This window comes from Tenrec ecaudatus, chromosome 6 (genome assembly GCF_050624435.1).
Source record: "Tenrec ecaudatus isolate mTenEca1 chromosome 6, mTenEca1.hap1, whole genome shotgun sequence".
In the NCBI taxonomy this organism is placed as follows: Eukaryota; Metazoa; Chordata; class Mammalia; order Afrosoricida; family Tenrecidae; genus Tenrec; species Tenrec ecaudatus.
The window spans coordinates 97,039,533-97,060,999 of NC_134535.1; the positions used below are offsets into that span (position 1 = coordinate 97,039,533).

A 21,467-nucleotide genomic window follows, 5' to 3' on the forward strand; every position below is an offset into this window, starting at 1 on the left:
ACATGCACCTAATGCAACACTTCTTTTGATGTCTTGAATGCTGCTTTCACGAGCACTGATTGTGGAGCCAAGCAGACAAAACCTTGGACAACTGCAATCTCTTCTCCAATTATTATGTTGTTACCTATTGTTCCAGTTGTGAAGGCTTTGGTCTTCTTTACATTAAGTTGTAATCTATACTGAAGCCTACTATCCTGGATCTTTCTTCATCAGCACTTTCCTCATGTCCTCCTCACTTTCAGCATGGCTGTGCCATCTGCATTTTGCAGGTGGTTAATTAGCCTTCCTCCAGTCCTGACGCCACATTCTCCTTCCTACAACCCATCCTCTCTGAGGATTTTCTCAGCACACAGATTGAGCAAGTATGGTGAGAGGATACACCTGACGCACAACTTCTCTGAAGTTTAACTGTGCACTACACTCGTGGTCTTTTTGCACAAGTGCCTCTTGGTCCATGTACCAGTTCCTCCTGAGCACAATGAAATGCTCTGGAATTCCCATTCTTCTCAACATTACTCATCATTTGAAACACAAGTAAACACTTTTTTCCCCCTGAAATGTTCTGCTTTGAGCAAATTTCCATCAGACATGAACCATGATATCCATGTTCCACTTGATCTTCTGAACTATTTTTGGATGAGCTTAAGCAAAAATTTACTTGTATGAGGTATCAATAATGTTGGTCTATAGCTTGAACATTCCATTGGGTCACCTTTCCTTGTAATGGGCACAAGTATAGATCCTTTCCCGTCAGATAGCTACGCAGCTGTCTTCCAAATTCCCTGGCTTCGACGAGTGCGTGCTTCCAGTGCTTCTTCAGCTTGCGGAAGCATTTTACTGGGCTTTCTGTCCGTTCCTGGAGCCTTGTTTTTGGCTAATGCATTCAGTGCAGTTTGAACTTCTTCCATCAGCATCATGGTCCTGCTCGTACGCTAACTCCTGAAATAGGGCACTATCAACTAGTTCCTGGTGCAGCGACTCTGTGTACTCTTTCTAGCTTCTCTTGATGCTTCCCGCGTCATTCAGTACTTTTCCCTTAGAACTTTTCAGGGCTCCAACTGAAGTCTTCACTTTTTCTTGAGTTCTTACAGTTTCGGATATGCTAAGCATGCGTTTCCCTTTTTATTTTTTAAATTCTCGATCTTTACCTAGACTTATAATAATTAGCTTTGTCTTCCCGAGATGCCCTTTGAAATTTTCCATTCAGCTCTTTGAGTTCATCCTTTCTTCCATTTGCTTCAGCAGTTCTGAAGTTAAGAGCAAGTTCAGAGTCTGTTGTGACATCCACTTTCATCTGTGTTTTCTTTCCATCTTTTGATTTCTTCATGAATGATCATCTTGATGTCCTCCCATAGGAGGTCAGGTCTCCTGTCATTAGTATCCCCTGTGTCAAATCTCTTCCCGAGATAGTCTCAATATTCAGGTGGCAGAGACTCAAGGTCGTATTTTGGATCTCATGGACTTATTTTAATTTTCTTCTATTTCATCTAAAATTCAGTATGATCAATTGATGATCTGTTACATAGTCAGCCCCTGGTCAAGTTTTACCTGCTGAAATTGAGCTTCTCTGTCATATCTACCCACCGATGTGGTCAATTTGATTTCTGTGTATTCCATCTGGGGAAGTTCATGTTCATGGTCTACTTTTGTTTTATTGAAAAAAAGGTATTCACTATGAACAAGTCATTGGTTTTGCAAAATTCTATCATTTCTATCATGAAGTCCATATTTTCCAACTACTATTCCTTCTTTGTTTCCAACTTTCACATTCTAATGACCATTCATTATTACTGCATCTTGATTGCATGTTTGAAAAATTTCAGACTGAAGTTGGTAAAATTCTTCAATTTCTTCATCACTAGTTTTGTGGTTGATACATAAATTTGAATATTAGTTGCATTGATTTGATTTTCTTGATGGCAGATACATATAATCCTATCACAGACATCATTGTACATCATGATTCTACTACATACTGTATTTTCTCAAAATATATTTGAATCTTATCACATATAATGACATATGCAGATTCCTTAGGGACACTCTACTTTCCTTTTATTTTTTTAAAGCATTTTATTGGGGGCTTGTAAAACTACAGTTGCCTACAGATGAATCTTGGGTCCCCATTCGGTCACCCCCTCATTCACAATGATTTGTTTTTTCGTTCTTTGATGCCTGATCCCTTTGATACCTTGTGATCACACAGGCTGGTGTGCTTCTTCCATGTGGGCTTTGTTGCTTCTGAGCTAGATGGCTGCTCCTTTACCTTCAAGCCTTTTAATACCCTAGACACTATATCTTTGATAGTCAGGCAGCATCAGCTTTCTTCACCACTTGTGCTTACGTACCCATTTTTCTTTAGCAATCATATCATGGAGATGAGCACACAATGATATGATTTTATGTTATTTGATGCCTGATACCTGATCCCTTTGGCACCTCATGATCACACAGGCTGGTGTGCTTCTTCTATGTGGGCTTTGTTGCTTTCGAGTTAGATTGCTGCTTGTTTAACTTCAATTCTTTCAGACCCTAGACACTATATTTTGTGATAGCCAGGCTCCACCAGCTTTCTTCACCACATTTGCGTATGCACCCATTTGTCTTCAGCAGTTGTGTTGGGAAGATGAGCATCATGTAATGCCAGTTTAATAGAACTTGCATTGCGGGAGTACTCGAGTGGAGGCCCAATATCTATCTGCTACCTTAATATTAAACCTATAAATATATGCACATAGATCTATTTCCCCATCATATGTAAATATATTTACATATGTATACACCTTTATTTAGACCTCTATAAATGCCCTTTGCCTCCTAGTTCTTTCCTCGATTTCCTTTTACTTTCCTCTTGTCCCACTATCATGCTCAGCCTTCATTTGGGTTTCAGTAATTACTCCCAATTACATTACACTTGCTCAAGCCCTACCAGGCCTCATACACCTGCCTCACCACCGAGTTGGATCACTTGTTGGTCCAAACCTTGTCCCTGGGTTTGTTAACACCACTTCCTTTCCCCCACCTCCCCTTTTCCCATGCCCCACCTGGAATCGTCGTTCCCATTGTTTTCTCCTCCTGATTGTTCATCCAGCCTATCTTATTTAGACAGACCTGTGGAGGTAATAACATGCACAAAAACAAGACAGCAAAAGAGGGCAAAAAAGAAAACAAAACAACAACAAACCAACGACCAAAAAAAAAAGAACAAGAAAAGAAAAGCCTATGGTTAGTTCAAGGTCTGTTTGTTGGCCTTTAGGAGTGTGTTCTGGTCAAGTCTATTTTTGGTATTCCCCAGGGACTTCATTGCTCAGCTCCCCTTGCTGTTCTGTTGCACACCCTTATTGTTTTGCCTCGGTGTGGTGGGGTCAGATTGGGCACAATTCCCACACTGGGAACATGCTACTTTCAATGATGGGAGAAATCTGTGTAGGTAATGATATGTGACAGGGATTCAAATATATTGTGAGTGAATACAATATGTAATCTAATTTGTATTGAAAGAGGATCACAGGCTTCTTTGCAAACTGACCTTCAAGCTAAGGCTTGAAGAATAAATAGTAGCTTACCAAAGTAAGAATTCCTGACAGAGAGCAGAAATTGATGGTTAAGAGTACAGCTGTTCTGTGATAGAAAGAAGTAAGAGTGGGAGATGACTGAAGTGAACTTTGCAAGGTGGAACAGGATCATCAAGCTTATTTCACACTGGGCCTTATAGGCCATTTTTAGATCTTGTATTGTTCACTTTGAACAATGTGATTTATTTCATGTCTGAAGAACATTGTTCTGTTGCCTGAATATAAAATAGATAGATTTAAGAGTGGAAATGGGAGACTGGAACTGCAAAACAGCATGGAGAAGCCATATCTGCCCCCCTCAGTAAGGTTTACTCTTTAGGGATCCGTGGTACACAGTAGCACTTCTGGTCAGCCAACAGCCATGTCTCCCTGGTGGCTCCGCAGCTTCTCAGTCACATGGTCCTTTGCCTTCTGCCTCTGTGGGTCAAGAAGACAACCTGATTCCGCACCTCCCAGTTTCCTAATCTTGGCACTGTCCTCAATTCTCTCATGTTCTCCTTGCTTTGGCCTCTGGTCTGAGCCTGGCTCCTTTGCTGTGTCCGTGACTTCAGACGGCGTCAATGTGTTCCATTGTGATGGTCTGGGACCCCTCTCTCTCTGTCTCTGTTCCACAGAAGAAAGGCTGTGATGGACGTGTGCTTTTTGTCTTTCAAGGGAACACACCACCAAGGAAACAACGGCTTGGTTCACAAATGTACTAAGTGGAGACTTTACCCCTCTGAACCCCTCCGTTAGCATAGCGGAAATCTGCCTCCATAATGGGATCACAGCCCCAGCCTAGACTCCAGAATTAGAATACAGCACTCAGGAATTAAGGCTAGAAGGACCACAGTAACTGACTGCATCTCAGGAGCCAAAGGTCAGGTGAGCGGTGAGGTGAGGATGAACTGTCGCGTGGTGGCCGCACTGAGGGGAAGCTGTGAGAACTAGTTCAGAGAGAGAGGAGGGAGCTTCACGATGGCTTGGATGAAGGGAAAAGGTGGGACCAAAGTTGGTTTCTGTGAGCACATAGGTTGGTGGAGATGCCACGAATTGAGCAGAGAAAACTACAAAAGAAAATGTGGACAAGGATATTTGATGTGTTTGGTTTGGAACTTCTTAGAAGTACCTGTGAAACATCCAAGTGCACTTTATAACTAGGAATCTACACAAACTGCTAGAAACTTCTATTAGTGTGGAGCCCTGAAAAGAAATTTTGGGATTTCATCAAGTGGCATGAGTCATTACAAAATAACAACAAAAACCTTTGAAAACATAACTGTGCATTTCTGAAAAAAAAATGCTTTTTTAGTGCCCCAAATTAGGTTTATATTTCTCTTTGTGACTAGGATTTATGCCAAATTATTAACCGGAGTACCGCTAATTGCTAAAAACATTTCCCCCAAGGTCATATAATTTAGCGCCTTGAGCAATGAAAAAAAATTAACTCAGTTATTTATTGTGTAATCCTTAAGGAGTATAATTTGTATTACTAAAACTTGGTATTAAGTTTAACGAGAACACTAAAAGTAGTATGTCATTAATCTTCGAAACCTTATTGACAATCAATTTGAAGTATCCCCATTTTATTATGGTATCCACTATACCTTCTAAGTATCTCAGAATATTTCTTAGGAGTTACGGTCCAGGCACTTTCAGAAGATATCTTTGAAAAGAATGACTTCTTTTTTTTTTAATTTAAAAATCATTTTATTGGGGGCTCATACATCTCATCACAATCCATGCATACATCCATTGTGTCAAGCACATTTGTACATTGGTTTCCGCCATCATTCTCAAAACATTTGCCTTCTGTTTCAGCCCTTGGTATGAGCTCATTTTTTAAAAAATCTTGTTATTGGGGAAGAATGACTTCTTTTACAGGTAAAATAAGGTCTTTGGAAGGCCCCACGGCTTAGGAAGCACTCTCCCAGGAGTGCTTAATGTGTATGGAGATGAGAGAGCTGTCAAGAAAATAAAACAAGGTCCAGATAGTCGGTCTTTCTCGATCCTGGGGGATTCCTCCGGTGCTTACACCTGAAGGCATGGTCCGTAAAGGTTAATTACAACTCAAATTTGAAAAGGAAAACAACCAAGGTCGATGAGTTTGTGTATACTGCTCTTCTATTCTTTAATTTTTCTAAAATTTATATCCTTATTAGGTCTGACCAGAAGACAATTTTCTGATTCATTATGAAGATCCCCTTGATAGAAGCTACCAAATACAGGAGAGGGCTGCAGAAAGTTTGTGGGAACCATCCATTACCTTTTTTATTCTATTTTTCTATGATCCTTTTTAAGGCTATCCCTCACTTGTTGACATAGTTATGGAAATTTAGACATGGTTATAACCAGTAGGTATATGAAACTAGAGTAATAACATCAGTTTACAATAGAATATAACTTAATCATTAATATATATTAAGAATATAACTTAATCTCGACACATAGTCATTAAAGCCAGCATTGCTCTTGCCATGTACCTCACACCATGAGGTAGTAGGTCATTGATACACAAAAGAGTAGGTAGTTTACGATTGTCCTAAATGCAAAGTGCCAGATAGCAAAATGTTGGAAAAATGAAGAGTGTGGCATAAGTAAAGGTAAATTTCACTAAAGTAATATTTTTAATCAAAGAAATTAAATTAAAACTTTTCAGTGATAGAAAATGTCTGGACTTTTCCATAAAGAATGTTTACTAGGTGAGTGAGTGAACGAATGGAAAGCGTCATCTTTTGTATAGTGCTCTAGAATTCTTGGACAAATATAATGAGAATTTTAAATAGGTGCCTAAAATTTCTGGGCTTTGTGAAATGAAAACAGTGGCCCATAAGCATTTTCCCCCTGATTGTTAGTGGGACTTAACACTATGACTTCTTCATGTAACCTAATGACTTTGATCTCTCTTTCCAAAACTTTATCTCCTTTCAGTTTCGAACTAAAACTGAGACACTGATTTCAGTTTTAAAACTATGATACATTTCCTATTTTTAAACACCTATTCTGCTTAATTAGTTAATCTCTAACATCTTGGATTTATGTTACCCTAGCTTGTTTTCCTTTAAGTTAAATCATGCAAATTTTGAGAGCTTGAGTATATAAGTTTTGTGTGTAATAATTATATAAATGTAATATAAATTAAAGGTAAATGATAAAGGAACTTTTCCCACCGATGTTCAGTATTACAGACATACTTCTTAAAATGTAGTTATTGAGACAGTGGTACACCTGCCTACAATTAAAAAGGACCGCTCCCCCTTTATACCACTAAATTATAAATAGTGTTGTCAGAATTTGCATCTTTTCTTCCTAGTGTATGCTCACCATCTCATACATAGTAACTGTTTAGCAGATAAGCTACATGAACCTGAATGATTGAAGAAATGGTTAGAGAGCCTGCATTATTCTAGTGCCTACCTAATGCCATCTAAAGAGCACCAAGTGGTCCAGTGCTTAAAGTAACTGGCTGCTAACCAAAACGTTAGTAGTTGAACTCAAACAGCTGCTCAGTGGGAGAAAGGTGTCAACGTCGCTTCTGTAAAGATTTACAATCTTGGTGGAATCCCTATGGGGCAGTTCTATTCTCTTCCATTGAGTCGCTATGAATTAGAATCATCTCTGTAGCAGTGGATTTTGTGTTGCCTTAGGGGCCCTGGTGGCATGGTGGGTTATGCATCAGGTGGTTAACTAGAAGGTTGGGGGTTCAAACCCGCCAGGTTCTCCAGGGGAGAAAAATGAGGCTCTCTGCTCTACTAAAGATGGACAATATGAGAAACCCAAGGAGCAATTTTACTCTGTTCTAAAGGGTCTATATGAGCCAGAAAGAATTCTATAGCAGTGGGTTTGATTTTTGTTTTTGAGGGAGGGTCTGAGTGGAACAGTTGTAGCATTGACCTTCCTGAGAGCTTCCTCACAAGAAAGGGCTATGGAATTCTTTCAAAGTGGTTGTTGCTAGGTGCTGTGTAGTCAGCTCTAGCTCATAGTGACCCTGAGTAGCAGAATGAAACACCACCTGCTCCTGCACCAGCCTCACACATTTTCTTATAGTTGAGTCCATTGTTTCAACCACAACGTCACTTCAGCTTGCCTGGGGCTTTCCTCTTTTGGGGGGGTTAAATTGGCTATTAACCATCCCCGCCCCTGCTGGGTTGCAAGCTCTGCGTGCAAACAGGCTGCTGATTGCAAGATGACTTGATGATGCTGATGAGTGTCAGCTAGCCCCCATCACGCTGCGGGGGAAGACTGGAAAGGAGTTTGAAAATAATGGTTTTGTGACTAGATTAAAAACTTGTTGTCGGGGAGTGAGGAGGGTGGGGGGAAATGAGGAGTTGATGCCAAGGGCTCAAGTAGAAAGCAGGTGTTTTGAGAATGATGATGCCAACATATATCCAAATGTGCTGGACACAAATGATGTATGTAGAGATTGTAAAAAGAGTTGTATGAGTCCCTAATAGAATGATTTTTAAAAAACTTGTTGTCCTTTGCATAGTAATCTTACCTTCTCTGGGGTTCTTGCCCCCTTTGCAATTTGCATTAAAGTGACAATGCCTTTTTTGTGTCATCTGTAGGGGCTACCTATTTATAGTGAAGCTTTTGAGTTCTGTTGTTAATTTTGTTTTAGGATGCTGTTTTGATGCAATTTTGTGCCAACAAATTGGACAAGAAGGACTTCTTTGGGAAATCAGATCCTTTTCTTGTATTTTATCGAAGTAATGAAGATGGCAGGTAGATTTATCATTTGTGTATTTTAATTCTATGGTAAGAATGATATTTGAATTATTTTTCTCAGGGAAGCTCAATTAATAGATGAATGGAGTAAATTGTTTTGGTATTTTAAAAAGTAATGTAATTTTTTCATCCTAATCACAAGGTAATTTTGTAAGCTTTTGTGTGGTTTACTTGCTACATAATGTGGGTCATTTTTAGTACAATAGAAACATTTCTGCTATACTTTTCATAAAATATTGTGTTAATAATATGTAAAAAGTAATACTTTTTGAAAAGCTAAAATGCTGAAAGAAATACATTATGGAATTAAACTCTTGAACTATGTACTTGTGGAGAGAAGTGGATTTTATGGGCCCTTGTGGTGTGCTGTTTAAGTGCTTAGCAACTGACCACATCTGGGAGAAATATGTGGCAATCTATCTTGTTAACATTTTTAAACTTGGAAATTATTTAGGGGAATTCCATGTTGCTATGAGTTGGAATCATTTTGAAGGCAGCAAATTTTTGTTTGGCTTTGTTTGCTATAGTTTTTCCCTCTAATAATAGTTGAGTCTAATTTTAAATTAAAATGTCACTGCATTCTAGTAATGTGAGTATTTTTTTCCAAATGGGGAATAGATTGGTTTCTGTGTTTGAAAATGTACCCAGGATCTTTAGTGTAGAGTTTAATTATAACATTTAATGCATATGGCTCTACCATCAAATAAGTTTAACTATCTTTTTCAAAAAGTATGTGGTACTCAGTATTTGTGGGAAAGTTTAGTGGGTAAAATTTTCATCTAAATTTTAATTGTTAATAAAATCATAACCTTGCTATTTAATACCTATGGAGAATGGACAACCTCTGTGATCTTAGGATTCTGATAAGTAAGTAAAACAGGGTGATAAGGGCTACTAGCCAGGGATATTGAGGAGATTATGAGTTACCACGCACGCACCTCCGAGAAGGGTGCCTGAGAACACAGAAACACGCATGTCGGCTATGATTATTCTCTAACAATATAGTGTTTCCTGTATTGTTTCCCTAAACTCTTTATAACAAAGCCACACTTAAGGAGGAAACACTTCGAAAGTTTGAAAGGACACAAAGGAAAATGATCACGACTACTTCTATTCTTAACACAAAGTCCCACATCTAAGTAGTAAGTAGATAGCATGTTGTATTTTCTTAGGTATTTAGTGGTCTCTCAACAGAAAGCACATGTGGGTAACTTTACAAAACTGAGCTTTATTTTCTCTCCATTCAGGAGGCTGCATCAGAGGGGAGGGCATGGCTCTAGGAATGGTCCTTTCTGGTTAATTTCAATCCAATATGTGTCAGCTCTCTTTGGAATTCCTGCGCTTGGATACATATTTGTCATCTGTCTTCCTTTTCTCTGTGTCTCTGTACAGATGCTGCTCTTCTGTACCTCAGAATTGAGTTGCATTAGGTTGTCCGCATTAACATTAATAATAGTAAAACTGAAATTCCAAATTGAGTCACATGTACAGGTACATGAGTTAGAATTACAGCACATATTTTGGGGGAGCTGGGGTGTTGGGTAGGGTAGATCAATCTCTACCATCCATACGAATCGAAAGCTTACCCCTTAATGCTCGCACACAGGGTAACATAAAATTATGCCCAAGGCATTTTATTGATATACTTACTGAGATTAGTGTTGGATATTTTGTCATGGAAGAATAATTACTGTCTCTAACACGTCTTCCGTCTTGATAGCAAAAGTAAATATTTTTTACTTCTGTACACTTTGTATCCATATAAAAAGGTTATTCCTTGCTCAACTAATTTTTTGGTGAATTTCTTGTTTCATTTTTTTATTTTCTATAAAGATTTTTTGTGCAACTATAGAATTTCAGTTTATCACCCATTTTATGCTACTGGTGAGACTTTTATTATATGGAAAAAACGGTAGGTTTATAAAATACCTAATTATTAAATAAAATTTAGGTGTTCAGGAAAAAAAGTACAACTTCTTTCCCAGATATCAAATAATTTTAAACAACTATAATTCAAATTTAGAAAACCCCAATACACACAAAGTTTTTGTTTTGATTAATATTAAACGAGTAAAGTAAGAATGCCTTTACTCCTCATGTTTTACCTGTCTCTATTTTTAACTACTCAAACTTACAGTTCTATTTTTAACATTAGAAAAATCGCCTGCTCTATTGAATGTTAGAAGCTCGTTAAAGGATAGAATAAAACCTTAATTTCTATTAGAAGAATTCATTAAAATATGATTATGAATTATTATCTTCCTTTCAATTTTATTAACTTTCCTGTTATTAATGTGTAGATAAGAATAATTTTCCTTTGTAATAGCTTCCTGTTTGATATATGAGTGGGTATAAATTAAGTTAATAGAGGTTTTTCCTATAAACTATATATGATTATGCATATGTATTTAAATTTATGTAACAAAAATCCTGAATATTAGGATAAAATCACTTCAATATTAGAATTTTAACCATTTTTATGAGTGCTGGAATTCTTACTAGTGAAACTGTGCTGCCTATATCACATCTAATGCAGTACAAATATGAATGATTAAAAGGAGACAAATGACTGGCCAAGAAGATGAGTAACTTTCTTAAGACAAAGACATTTCATGGGTCAAAGTATTTAATTACTACAGCTGATGATCCTAGGAAAATAACATGAGTTATGATTTAACCATAATCAAGGAGGACAGATATTTAGTAAGCTATTGAGTATTTTGGCTTGAAGATGGTTGATCAAACCAGTCATCTTCTCTGTCTCTGACTTTCACTGATCCTCACATCTACCTACCTGCCATTCACTATATCAAAAAGTTCCTAAATACTAAAATCTAATTCAGAGAAGAGAAATCTGTTTTTGTGGATCGTTAACAATGTATTGATTTCCCAGATTAGCCATATGCCTATTGAAAACCAACATACACTTAAATCATCTCATAATCATGCCCGTATGGATTTTTCTTAGCTTTTCTATGTCTTTGACATTCCTCACTTTTTTCTATGTGTATTTTTACCCCTGCCTACTTCTTCTCCATTCCCTTTGATTTTTCTCAGTCCATTTTGTTGTTTAAATTTCCCCTTTCATAGTCCTTTCTGTCTAGGCTGTTTCTTTTCGATGCATTTTGTCCCGCTGTCAACTAACGGATTTCAACTCATAGCGACATTATGGAAAATGAGGAGTTGATTGGGGTGGGGGGGTGTTTCCTAACTTGGTTCAAGTGAGTCAACTCAGAGCTCATTTGATCACAGTTAGTCTCCTGAGTTGTGTCAATTTCATGTGATGGGATTCCTTAGGCAGGCTAGAATACTACAGGAAAGGAGAGGATATTAATGTGGTAAGTATTACAATGATAATTGGATCCCTTTATATTATATTTCATTTCTATCCTGAAAATTTAAGGAAACAAACTCCTCTTGCCTGAGAGAAGAAAAATAGGCTTACTGGTGTTTCAAAGAGAGACTAATTTCTTGTGCAGGATAGGTATTGTATATTTATAGTCACTGTGGTATTTTTGTAATATTTTCATTTGCACTAGAGAAATCTCTACTTTTGGAACATGGCTAAATTCTTTGTGAGGATTGCATTTTTTTCTAAGTTTTTTCCCTTAACCAAGATCAGTTTAAATGTTTTCTAACTAATGAACTGCTATGCAAATGCACATTAGGCAACCACATTTCCAGAACTTGATAGATATGTGAGGATTGTTATTTGTTTGAAATAACGGTGGAATGAGTCCGAAAGCCAAACTGAAGGCTTCCTATACAGTACTTCTGAATTGAGATATTACTTTCTTTGAGTAATTGTACATCTTTAAAACTAATAGTTACACAAAGAGGAAACCACATCCTGAGTGGCCTCACTGTAAGTTCGTGAGATTAATTTTAAGTGTGCTTTCCAGCAAATCTACTCTTTCCCATCTGTCCTTCTCCATTGCTAATGATCACGCTTCCGATTTCCCGGGCAAACAGCAATGGGAGCCTTTATTTATGTTCCCATTATGGCATCTATCCACATACTTTGCCTTCCCAATAGTTTCTTCAAATTAGCCTGAGACCAACTTCTCCACTGATACCTTAGGTCCCCTCTGTGCTCACCTACTAAAAGGCATTGTTTTAAACGTCCTCTTTCCTTGTGTAGAGTCATAAATTATTTCTTTTCTACTGAGCTGATTCCTTTAGCACACAAGGGGCTACGCCAAAAATCCTGGAGGAAAAAAAAGCTTCGCTGGGTAGAATACCGTAGTACACATTTTCCCACCAGGGGAGCATCAAGCAACTCCGAGTGCCCATGGGGTGATGTTGAACACAGTTTCCAAGGACAACGCTGTGGGAAAAACTCAAGTGTAGTAGGAGTGGTTTCCTAGTTTCTAAACAAGTGAAATGGCGATTGATGACAAATCTTATTTGGCTATCTGTCAACTTCCCAAAAGGACGAAAATGTCGAGAAAATTCGTGCACTTGTCCTTGAACACCACCGATAGACCACTGAAGAGATGGGCAAGTTATCTGGACTATCTTGGAGATCAGTTAAGCGAATTGTAACAGCACATTTGGGAATGAGAAACGTCACTGCGAAATTTGTGCACTGGATTCTGACTGGCCAGGAAAAAGTGTGTCAAGTGGAGATATGGCTTGCTTTGAAGGAGCAGCTCCAGACAACCCAGACTTTTTTCCAAGGTCATTACTGGTGCTGAGACATGGTGATATTCTTATGACCCTGAAACCAAACATTAATCAAGCCAGTGGAAGACACCAGCCATCTTCACTTCACCCAAAAAAGAGCTTCTCGAGTGTAATCAAAGCAAGTTAAGGTGATGCTCATTTGTTTTTGCTTTTATCGTTTTGATGTGAGTGGGATAGTGCATTTTGAATTCATTCCACCAGGTCACTGTTAATCCTACTTTCTATTTAGAGGTTCTGAAAAGATGGTATAACAGTGTGCACCAAGAAAGGCCTGATTTGTGGCAGATGGGGAATGGTTTTGCCACCACAACGATACGCCTGCTCCCACAGCCATCTCATTGTGCCAGTTTTTGACAAAAATAGAAAACAGAACAGACTGACTCTCTTGCCCCACACACCTGAGCTCGCTTTGTGACTGCTTTTTGTTTCCACAATGAAGAAGGACATGAAAGGACAGTAGTTTGATGACCTATAAGAGGTAAAGGAAACGAGGGAGGTGCTGTCAGCCATCCAAACAGATGAGTTTGAAAAATAGAATTGCAAATTTGACCAATGTAATGGAGAATACTCTGAAGGTGATAAGATTGTTTTATAAAAAATTTTTTTTAATTAAATACCTTGCTTTGAAAAATAGGTAAGAATCTATTTTTTTGTTTGTCTTGCTAGATGGACAGAGTTGGTCAAAGGGAGAGAGGAAAATAATTGAAAGCCTTTGTAGTACAAAGAGAAGTGTGGACACGGTCAATTTATTGACGGTTTCCCAACACAAAGCAGAGAAGACACATTTCCTTCTCGATAGTTATGAAGAAGAGAAGCGCACAGACAAGCAGGGTACTCACACCCCCTCGCCATGGGTTGAATTGACCTTTGGTTTGAGTCTGGTGGCAAAGACATAACGTGGATTCTGGCGTCAACTTGCATCAGCTGTAGAGGTGTACTCTATGGAAAGGTAGCTAACAGCAGAAGGTGCACGTGAAAAGCAGCCAATAATAGACGGTCTGCCATCAGTGGACTCCATTCCACATAGGTCCCCAGAGAATTCGTTGGTGTTCCATGATGAAGTGCCCCTTTCAGTTAACAAACTAGTTCCATTTCAAGCTTTCTTCTGGCCTGAATATTCTCCCTCAGCTAAAAACTTTTCTTCAAGCAGGATTAAAACCCAGCAGTAAAGAGGGATTGAAACCTCTAGCCCTCTCCCTGGGACAGCTTAACTAATCACCCCCTGTCGGAGGATCAGAGGGACACTCACTTTCAACAGGCAGATGAAACAACCTTGAAGCACTAGCGGATGAACACCAAATACAGATTTTGATTTGGATTACGTACCAATATAAAGAAAACCAAGATCCTCACAACTAAACCAATAAACAGCATATAGATAGAGACAATGTTGAAAGGGCCAAATATTGAATCTTATTTTGATCCATAATCAAATACCCGTGGAAGCAGTGGGCAGGAAATTAAAGATGCATTGCCTTGGGCGCATCTTCCGTCGGATACCTTTAATACGTGGTACAGAGCAAACATGTCACCTTGCTCAGTATGTGTGCTTGATCCAAGTTCTGGCACCTTTTCACTCTTCATTTACATGTGAAAGTTAAACAATGAATTAGAAAGACCGCAGGAGAAATTTGCATATTAATTATAGTTTGGTAAAGGAATACTGAATATACCATTGACTTTTAGGAGAAAAGAGAAATGTTTGGGAAATAACTTGGCGTGAAGATATCACAACTCCATCTCTCCTAGGTTTCACCTGTATCAGGGGACACCAGTCGCTGGAGAATAGAGAAAGGCCATCAAGTTGGAAGGACATTGCGATTTCGTCCATGGGCTCAATGCTGCAAAGATTGTGGGGATGGCAAAGGACTTTGCCGTGTGTAGTGTTTTTGTACTTGGGGTCACTATGAGTCTGAACCATTTCGGTGGAAACAAAACAACAACAAAAACAACGTTCCCCCAGTAGCTCTACTTCGCTTTACTGCTAAGTTTAGAACTGCTGCTAATGTCCTCTCATTTTTCTCTTCTTTCTTTCTTAAACCCAGTTCCACCAGATTTTTGTCCTCAATATTCACATACAAATGTTTCAGAGTGACTCATGAAGTCAATATTTAGCGGTCCATGAATATCCTTCATATCCATTGCCATGTGGGCTCCCACGATTGCTAGCTTATTTACAAAATGACTTAGAATTTAAAATGTGGAAATGATTTTAAAAAGTAATCCTATTGTAAAGTTGTATTGCTTTATATGTTAGTGAGCGATTTCCTTCAGCGTTAAAAATGATCTAACCCTTTGTACAATGACACAGAAGCAAAGAAGCAATAAAAGGACTGAAAACATTTATTCTACAAAAGAGAGAGAGAAATGGATAGTGTAACAATAAGCCATTATTTAATCATTCAAATAACGAAATTTTTTTTCAATAGTTTCACAATATGTCATAAAACAGAAGTTGTCAAGAACACTCTGAATCCGGTTTGGCAAGCATTCAAGATCTCGGTCAGAGCTTTATGTAATGGAGATTATGACAGGTAAAAGAAACAATTTTCCTGAAGGTTTTGAATATTCACAATAGAATATTTTAACCGATGCTCTAAGTACAGTTAAAAAAAATGTTTCCAGAGTTGTAGCTGATATATTCAAACTAGTTTTCATGTCTCAAAAATCCATGTTGTTTGCAGAAGGGAGAAAATATGCCTGGCTGAAATTTGGTAAACTAATTAATTTATCAAAAAGTAATATGTCAAAAGTGTCAAAAATGTATTGAGTACTTGTCTAATTTATAAAATTATTCTTCATAAATCACTCAAATTCTCATTGCTTTATGGTTTCCAAATGGTACCTCATCCGTCTATAGTGGAATAAATAAGTATATATAAGAGGTACAGACTCTGATTGGATATGTTATCAACCCAGGCATATTTGGACACTGCTTTTCCACATAACTGTTCTTCTGTGTGCCGGCTCCTAGCAGTCCCACGGCTGTGAACCAGTGAGACTCTGCTGTTTTACAAGTAGCTGGGTCAAGTGGCCTTAATATCAAAATTTATGTACTTTTACTTAGGAAAATTGATGGTACTATAATAATGTAAACAGTCTACATCCACACCAAAAGAAAAGCAAATAGATTAAAAGTAAAATCCAGTAACAAAGAGTTATTTTGTTGCTGATATGTTAGGAAAATGAAAGTTTACTGTGCTAATATCCTAGAAGGAGCTATCATCATTAAACGTACTAACATTTTATTATATGCCTAGAACCTTATTTTATTTATTTAATAAAAAATCTTAACTTCACGTGATTGGACTCAGGCTTTCCCTACAAGGGGGTTCTTATCATTTGGTTCCCAATTAGCGGCATCACCTGGTAACAATATAGAATTCCATATTCTCCAGCCTCAATCCAGACCCACTGAACCAGAACTCTGAGCACGAGGTCCAACAATTTATGGTTTGCTAAGTCCTTTCTGTTGTTCTGGTCCACGCTGCATTTGAGAAACACTGTGCTTAAGAAGACGCGTGCTTGTCAAGCTAGGGGAACCAGGTGCCTGTCTCCCTAGCGGGAAGCTCTGTCACATGCCTTCTGGATGCTTTTTCCGTTCTCTTGAAAGAATCAACACAGAGTTTTAGAAACTAATATTAAGATGCAGATTGAATTCTAGTAGTAAAATTAGCAAAATACACTTAATTTACTTTGTAAAACCTCGTATCATTTATGTGATCCGATTACGAAAAGCATATATATGTTTTTGAGCTTACTGAGTAACTTTTAGGAAGCCTTGTGGCACTTTGGTTAAGATGCTCAGCTTCTAAGCTTCTGAGCAGGAGGTCCACGTTTGGAATGCTCTGTGGAAGAGAGACGTGGCAGTCTGCTTCCATCAACGCTGCTGACCGTGTTAGCCAGTCTCTGGGCCGGTGCTGCTGTGTCTCACACCGGCGCTCTCAGTCAGAATTGCCTTGCTGTGAATTTGAGTTGACTTTTGGGAAGTGACTTTATGCTTGTGTTTTCCCCATGAACAGAACCATCAAAATAGAGGTTTATGACTGGGATCGAGATGGAAGGTAAGGTACTTTTTAGAAATTCATTTAATGTCTTTTAAGAAGCATATATATTAATGAAATGACCACATTTTCAATTTTAAAATACAGGTTTTCTATTTTCTCTTTGTTTTCCATGAAGTACTTACATGAGTGTCTCTTCTTCAACTTGGAGACGCGAATGAGGTCTCCTGAACTTATTTATAGATACTCAATTTTATAGTTTAAGAGTAGTTCATTCTAAAGTTTCTGCACCTCATATCGCCTTTCTGAAGACTGATAAACTTTATATCCAATGTCATTTTGGCAGCCTGTGTATGTCCACTCCCACATTCGTGAGTATGTGCACACAGCCGATGCGCAACAAAGGAAAGCAAACTTTAATATTCTCTCTCGACCATGAGCTCCATCACCATGGATGCCCTTAGCATGCACACCATTGCAGACGGTAAAGGCCAAAGGAGATAAAACACTACTTTATACATCTTTCCTTTAAGCATTTTCCATGGATTCCCCTATTATAAGTAGGATTGATGGTGCGGTACTTTTAGATGAGTGTAAACCCAAGGGATCAGAGATGGCCAAATCCAGCCTTGGGCTGCCCAGATGTCTCTGTTGGTAATTCCTGAATTGAATATATATGTGTATATATGCAAAGGAGATGGGATGGCTCACAGCAAGTGATTTTTCACTTGGCTAATGCCCGAACTTTCAGCCCAAAGTCCAAGAGTTAATGAATTTGAAACATCACATTAACGTAAAATATAAGCCAGGGCTTTGTCTCCATGTCAGACACAGTAAGCAGCCAAACCCCCAAATCATACACAAACCTATGAAAGTGCCTAGACACTCACTCCTGTGACTGGGAGCAAAGTCAAGGTGGCTGGCCTATCCTGAAGCAATCACCCCCTCATCCCTTCAGCTTCCCAGGTAGGAAAATCTCCACTGCCAACAATATGTGACATTTACTCCTGCACCCACTCATACACATGATCCAGCAAGTGACCCAATTCCTCTTTGTTAAGAGGTATTTTACGGGAGGCTACAGGGAGAGCTGGAGGCAGTCACCCACCTCAGCTACCACTGCTGGTTTTATAGCACTCGCTATATAGCACTCGCTGGTTTTTGATCTATATAGCACTATATAGCACTCGCTGGTTTTTGATCTTCAAGTTGTTTCGCAACCACTAATGCTAGAGTCCAAACACTGGTTTCAAGGTGGGTTACACAGTCGGCTGCAAACTCCAAGGTCGGCAGTTCAAAACCACGAGCCACTCAGCAGGAGAAAGACCAAGCTTTCTATTTCTATTAAGACCTACAGTCTCTGAAAACCCACAGGGGCAAGCAATTAGACTCAGTGACAGTTAGTGTAAGTTACCTGTGACATTTACATATCTACCAAGCTATTAACTTACTGATTATTTAGATTTAGTTTACATCTATCATTTACATTTATGTTTTTATTCTTTTTGCATTGTGGAGAAAACTCAGCAGAAAGCACAGCTTTTCCCAAAAGCACTTATGCTCCATTGCTTCATTAAACTTTATTCCTTGAGAAAGGTGCTTGGATGTGATTTAGGGACAGAATTCTGTAGTATTTAAAAACATGTTTTCTTGTTTTAATTTTCACTTTGAAATAATTCCATATTTACACATAAGTTGTAAGAATAGTACAGAAATTAACTGTAAGAAACTGAGATTCTCAAAATATTAATGTCTTAGATAAATTATTAATGCTGATTGAATATCTGAGAGTCTTTTGGGGCACTCTAGTTTATCAACTTGAAATTGATTCGGTAATCAATAGTTCCTTCATCGATGAAGAAGGCCAATAAAAAAGTGCATTATGCTATCGAGCAAGTAACCTGTTCAGATTAAGACAGGCATTCTGATCGTCTGGAGAATAAAACCTACAACAGCTATGTTTCCTTTCACGGAGACTCCCGAGTGGTGCAGCGGTTAGCATGCTTGACTGTGTACCAGAAGGCGTCATCTAAAACTCAACAGTGATGCCACATGACAAATATGGGCAACCCACTTCGATAAAGATTTTAGCCTGGGGCACTTCAGCTCTCTCCCAGAGGGTCAGTATGCGCCATAATTAATTTACTGGCAGTGGGCTTAGGTTCTGGTCCTTTCACTCATTAGTAATGGTCTGAGAAAGTAGAGGGGTTGCTTGATCTTTGTCTGAATAATGAGGCTAAATCTCTTAATTATGAAGCAGTTAAACCAATTTAGTTAATAAAACAAAACAAAAACCCTACCAAAGCCACTGCCATCAAATCAATTCTGACTTATAACCCCTATAATCTCTACCATTTCTTTTAGGAATATATTAGGGAAGATTACTAAATCCTCATTTTAACATTCGAAAAGCTGAAATGTCCAGAAAGTAGCTTTCTAGGTCACAAAACCATCAGGATCCGTGGTCTCACTTCAAAACTTCATTGCTCTAAATTGCTTCAGCTGAATTTCACTTACAATTCAAGGAGGATTAATGAAACAGGAATGTATTATACCCACATGACTTTAATGTAACACTGATTGTAGATCGCTGTCTATCGGGAATGATCATTTGCTGAAAGGCTGATTCAGTGAATTGCCACTCATAATTCTGGCTTGTGTTTGCTGAACATCAAGAGTAAAAGCTACACTATTCATTTAGTCAAATGTAGTCATTTTAAATAATGAATCTTATTATAATGAAGTACAAACATCTGTTACCTTTGAGGATAATTTTTGCTAAATGTATTAGATATTTTTATTCTGAGATTATAAATCATGTTATGAAATTACAAAATTCTTCTTGGCCCAGTGCTTTACTTAAGAATTTTCTTGTAAGTTGTTTTAGAGACGAAAGCTCAGTTAGAAAGAACACATATATATGACTTATATTTTCCTCATTTATTTTAAATAATGATGTACTATTATTTATCTTGCCTTAACAATTGCCCACTATTTGCCTGCACTTAATCCCAAATGTCCTAAATGTAATGCCAAACAATTACTATCATTTTCCATGTTATTTTTGAAGATTGACAAGAATCCTTGTCTTTATCTTGTTCTATTGCCTATGACTTCTTTTAAATCTTTTAAATATTATGTTAAATATTATTGGATGGAAATCCATCGTGTATTTTTGACATACTAACTTTTTTGAAGGAATGCTGGTTACAAGTTCTGGTTGGCTAGTGGTTATACTTTGGGCCGAAATCCTGCAAAATCGGCGAATTCAAATTACCAGTCTCTCTGCTGGAGAAATACAGAGTTTTCTCCTCCTATAAACAGTAAAGTCTTGGGAACCCAAAGGGCAGTTCTACTGTTACCTATAGAATCACTATGAGTCAGCATTGAGTTGATCGCAGGGAGTTTGATTTTCGGTGGCGCGGTGATTCCCCATCTTGCTGTGCACTGCAAGGCCGGCGGCGGGCAGCCAATGGCAGCCCTGTAGCAGAAAGACCGAGTATTTACTCCCATAAAGAGTCAGTTTCTGTAAGTCACAGAGCAGTTCTACCATTTCCTTTAGCAATATATAAGTGAAGATGACTTAAACTTCCTTTTAACAATTGAAAAGCTCAATGCTTTTTAAATGTCCGATAGGGTTGCTACCACTTGGTTTCAACTGGATGGCAGTGAGTTTACAAAGGAAAAGTTTGGGTTTATCTCAACTGTCATTTCAGTTTATCTTCTTAAATCTATAATCATTGCTCCCATGAAAGATCAATTTAATTCTATGGCTGTTTTGATGCCTAAAGTTGTAAACTAGGTGTAGCATCGGCATACACGTATGGATTCATAACTCAATAGAAGTTCTATGAAGCATCCCGGCAGCACCCATCTGGCTAAAGCACTCTCCTGCTAACTGGAATTTCTAGATTCAAAGCCACCAGTGATCCTGCTAGAGAAAAGACGTGGCGATGTGGTTCCATAACCATGGCAACCATGAGGAACCACATTGGGACTGCTCTATCATCTTGGGTTGCGATGAGTGGGGACTGACAGGCAGACAGAAACTCTAATTATATTAAATTTGGAAGAAATTGTTATTAAGGAAGGACATCATGCTTGGTAAAGCAGAAGAGTGGCAGAAAAGCAGGAAGAAGAGGGACAAGAGGGATTGACACAACTGTTGCAGCAATGGACTCAGGCATGACAATAATTGTCCTGATGGGACAGCACCAGGTGGTGTTGTGTTCTGACAAGGTCACTATGGGTTGGAACCAAGAGCACCTAACAACAAGTTTGTACATGGTATGAGTTCATTGAAAACTTCTAACTTCCTAGAAATAGATTTTTATTTTAACATGTGTTTGTTGATATCTCTCCTACCCCTCAACTGATTTGGGGTCCTTCAGATCTTTATTTAAAGGAAACAAGTTTTTTCTTGCTTTCAGTAAGAATTTAGAAAAAAAACTACTCATACTATTATTTTCCCCAAAAGACATTGCCATTTGTGCCT

At 38.2% G+C, this 21,467-nt stretch overlaps 1 protein-coding gene across 1 annotated transcript in view; it reads left to right on the forward strand.

The window, feature by feature from the left end:
* CPNE8 (copine 8) overlaps nt 1–21,467 on the forward strand; it is a 271,745-nt gene that overhangs the window by 158,111 nt on the left and 92,167 nt on the right. The window contains exons 8-10 of the mRNA XM_075551890.1: nt 8,176–8,279; nt 15,398–15,502; nt 16,991–17,032. Of these exons, the coding sequence (XP_075408005.1) occupies nt 8,176–8,279; nt 15,398–15,502; nt 16,991–17,032 (251 nt within the window). The remainder of the gene's footprint in view (nt 1–8,175; nt 8,280–15,397; nt 15,503–16,990; nt 17,033–21,467) is intronic.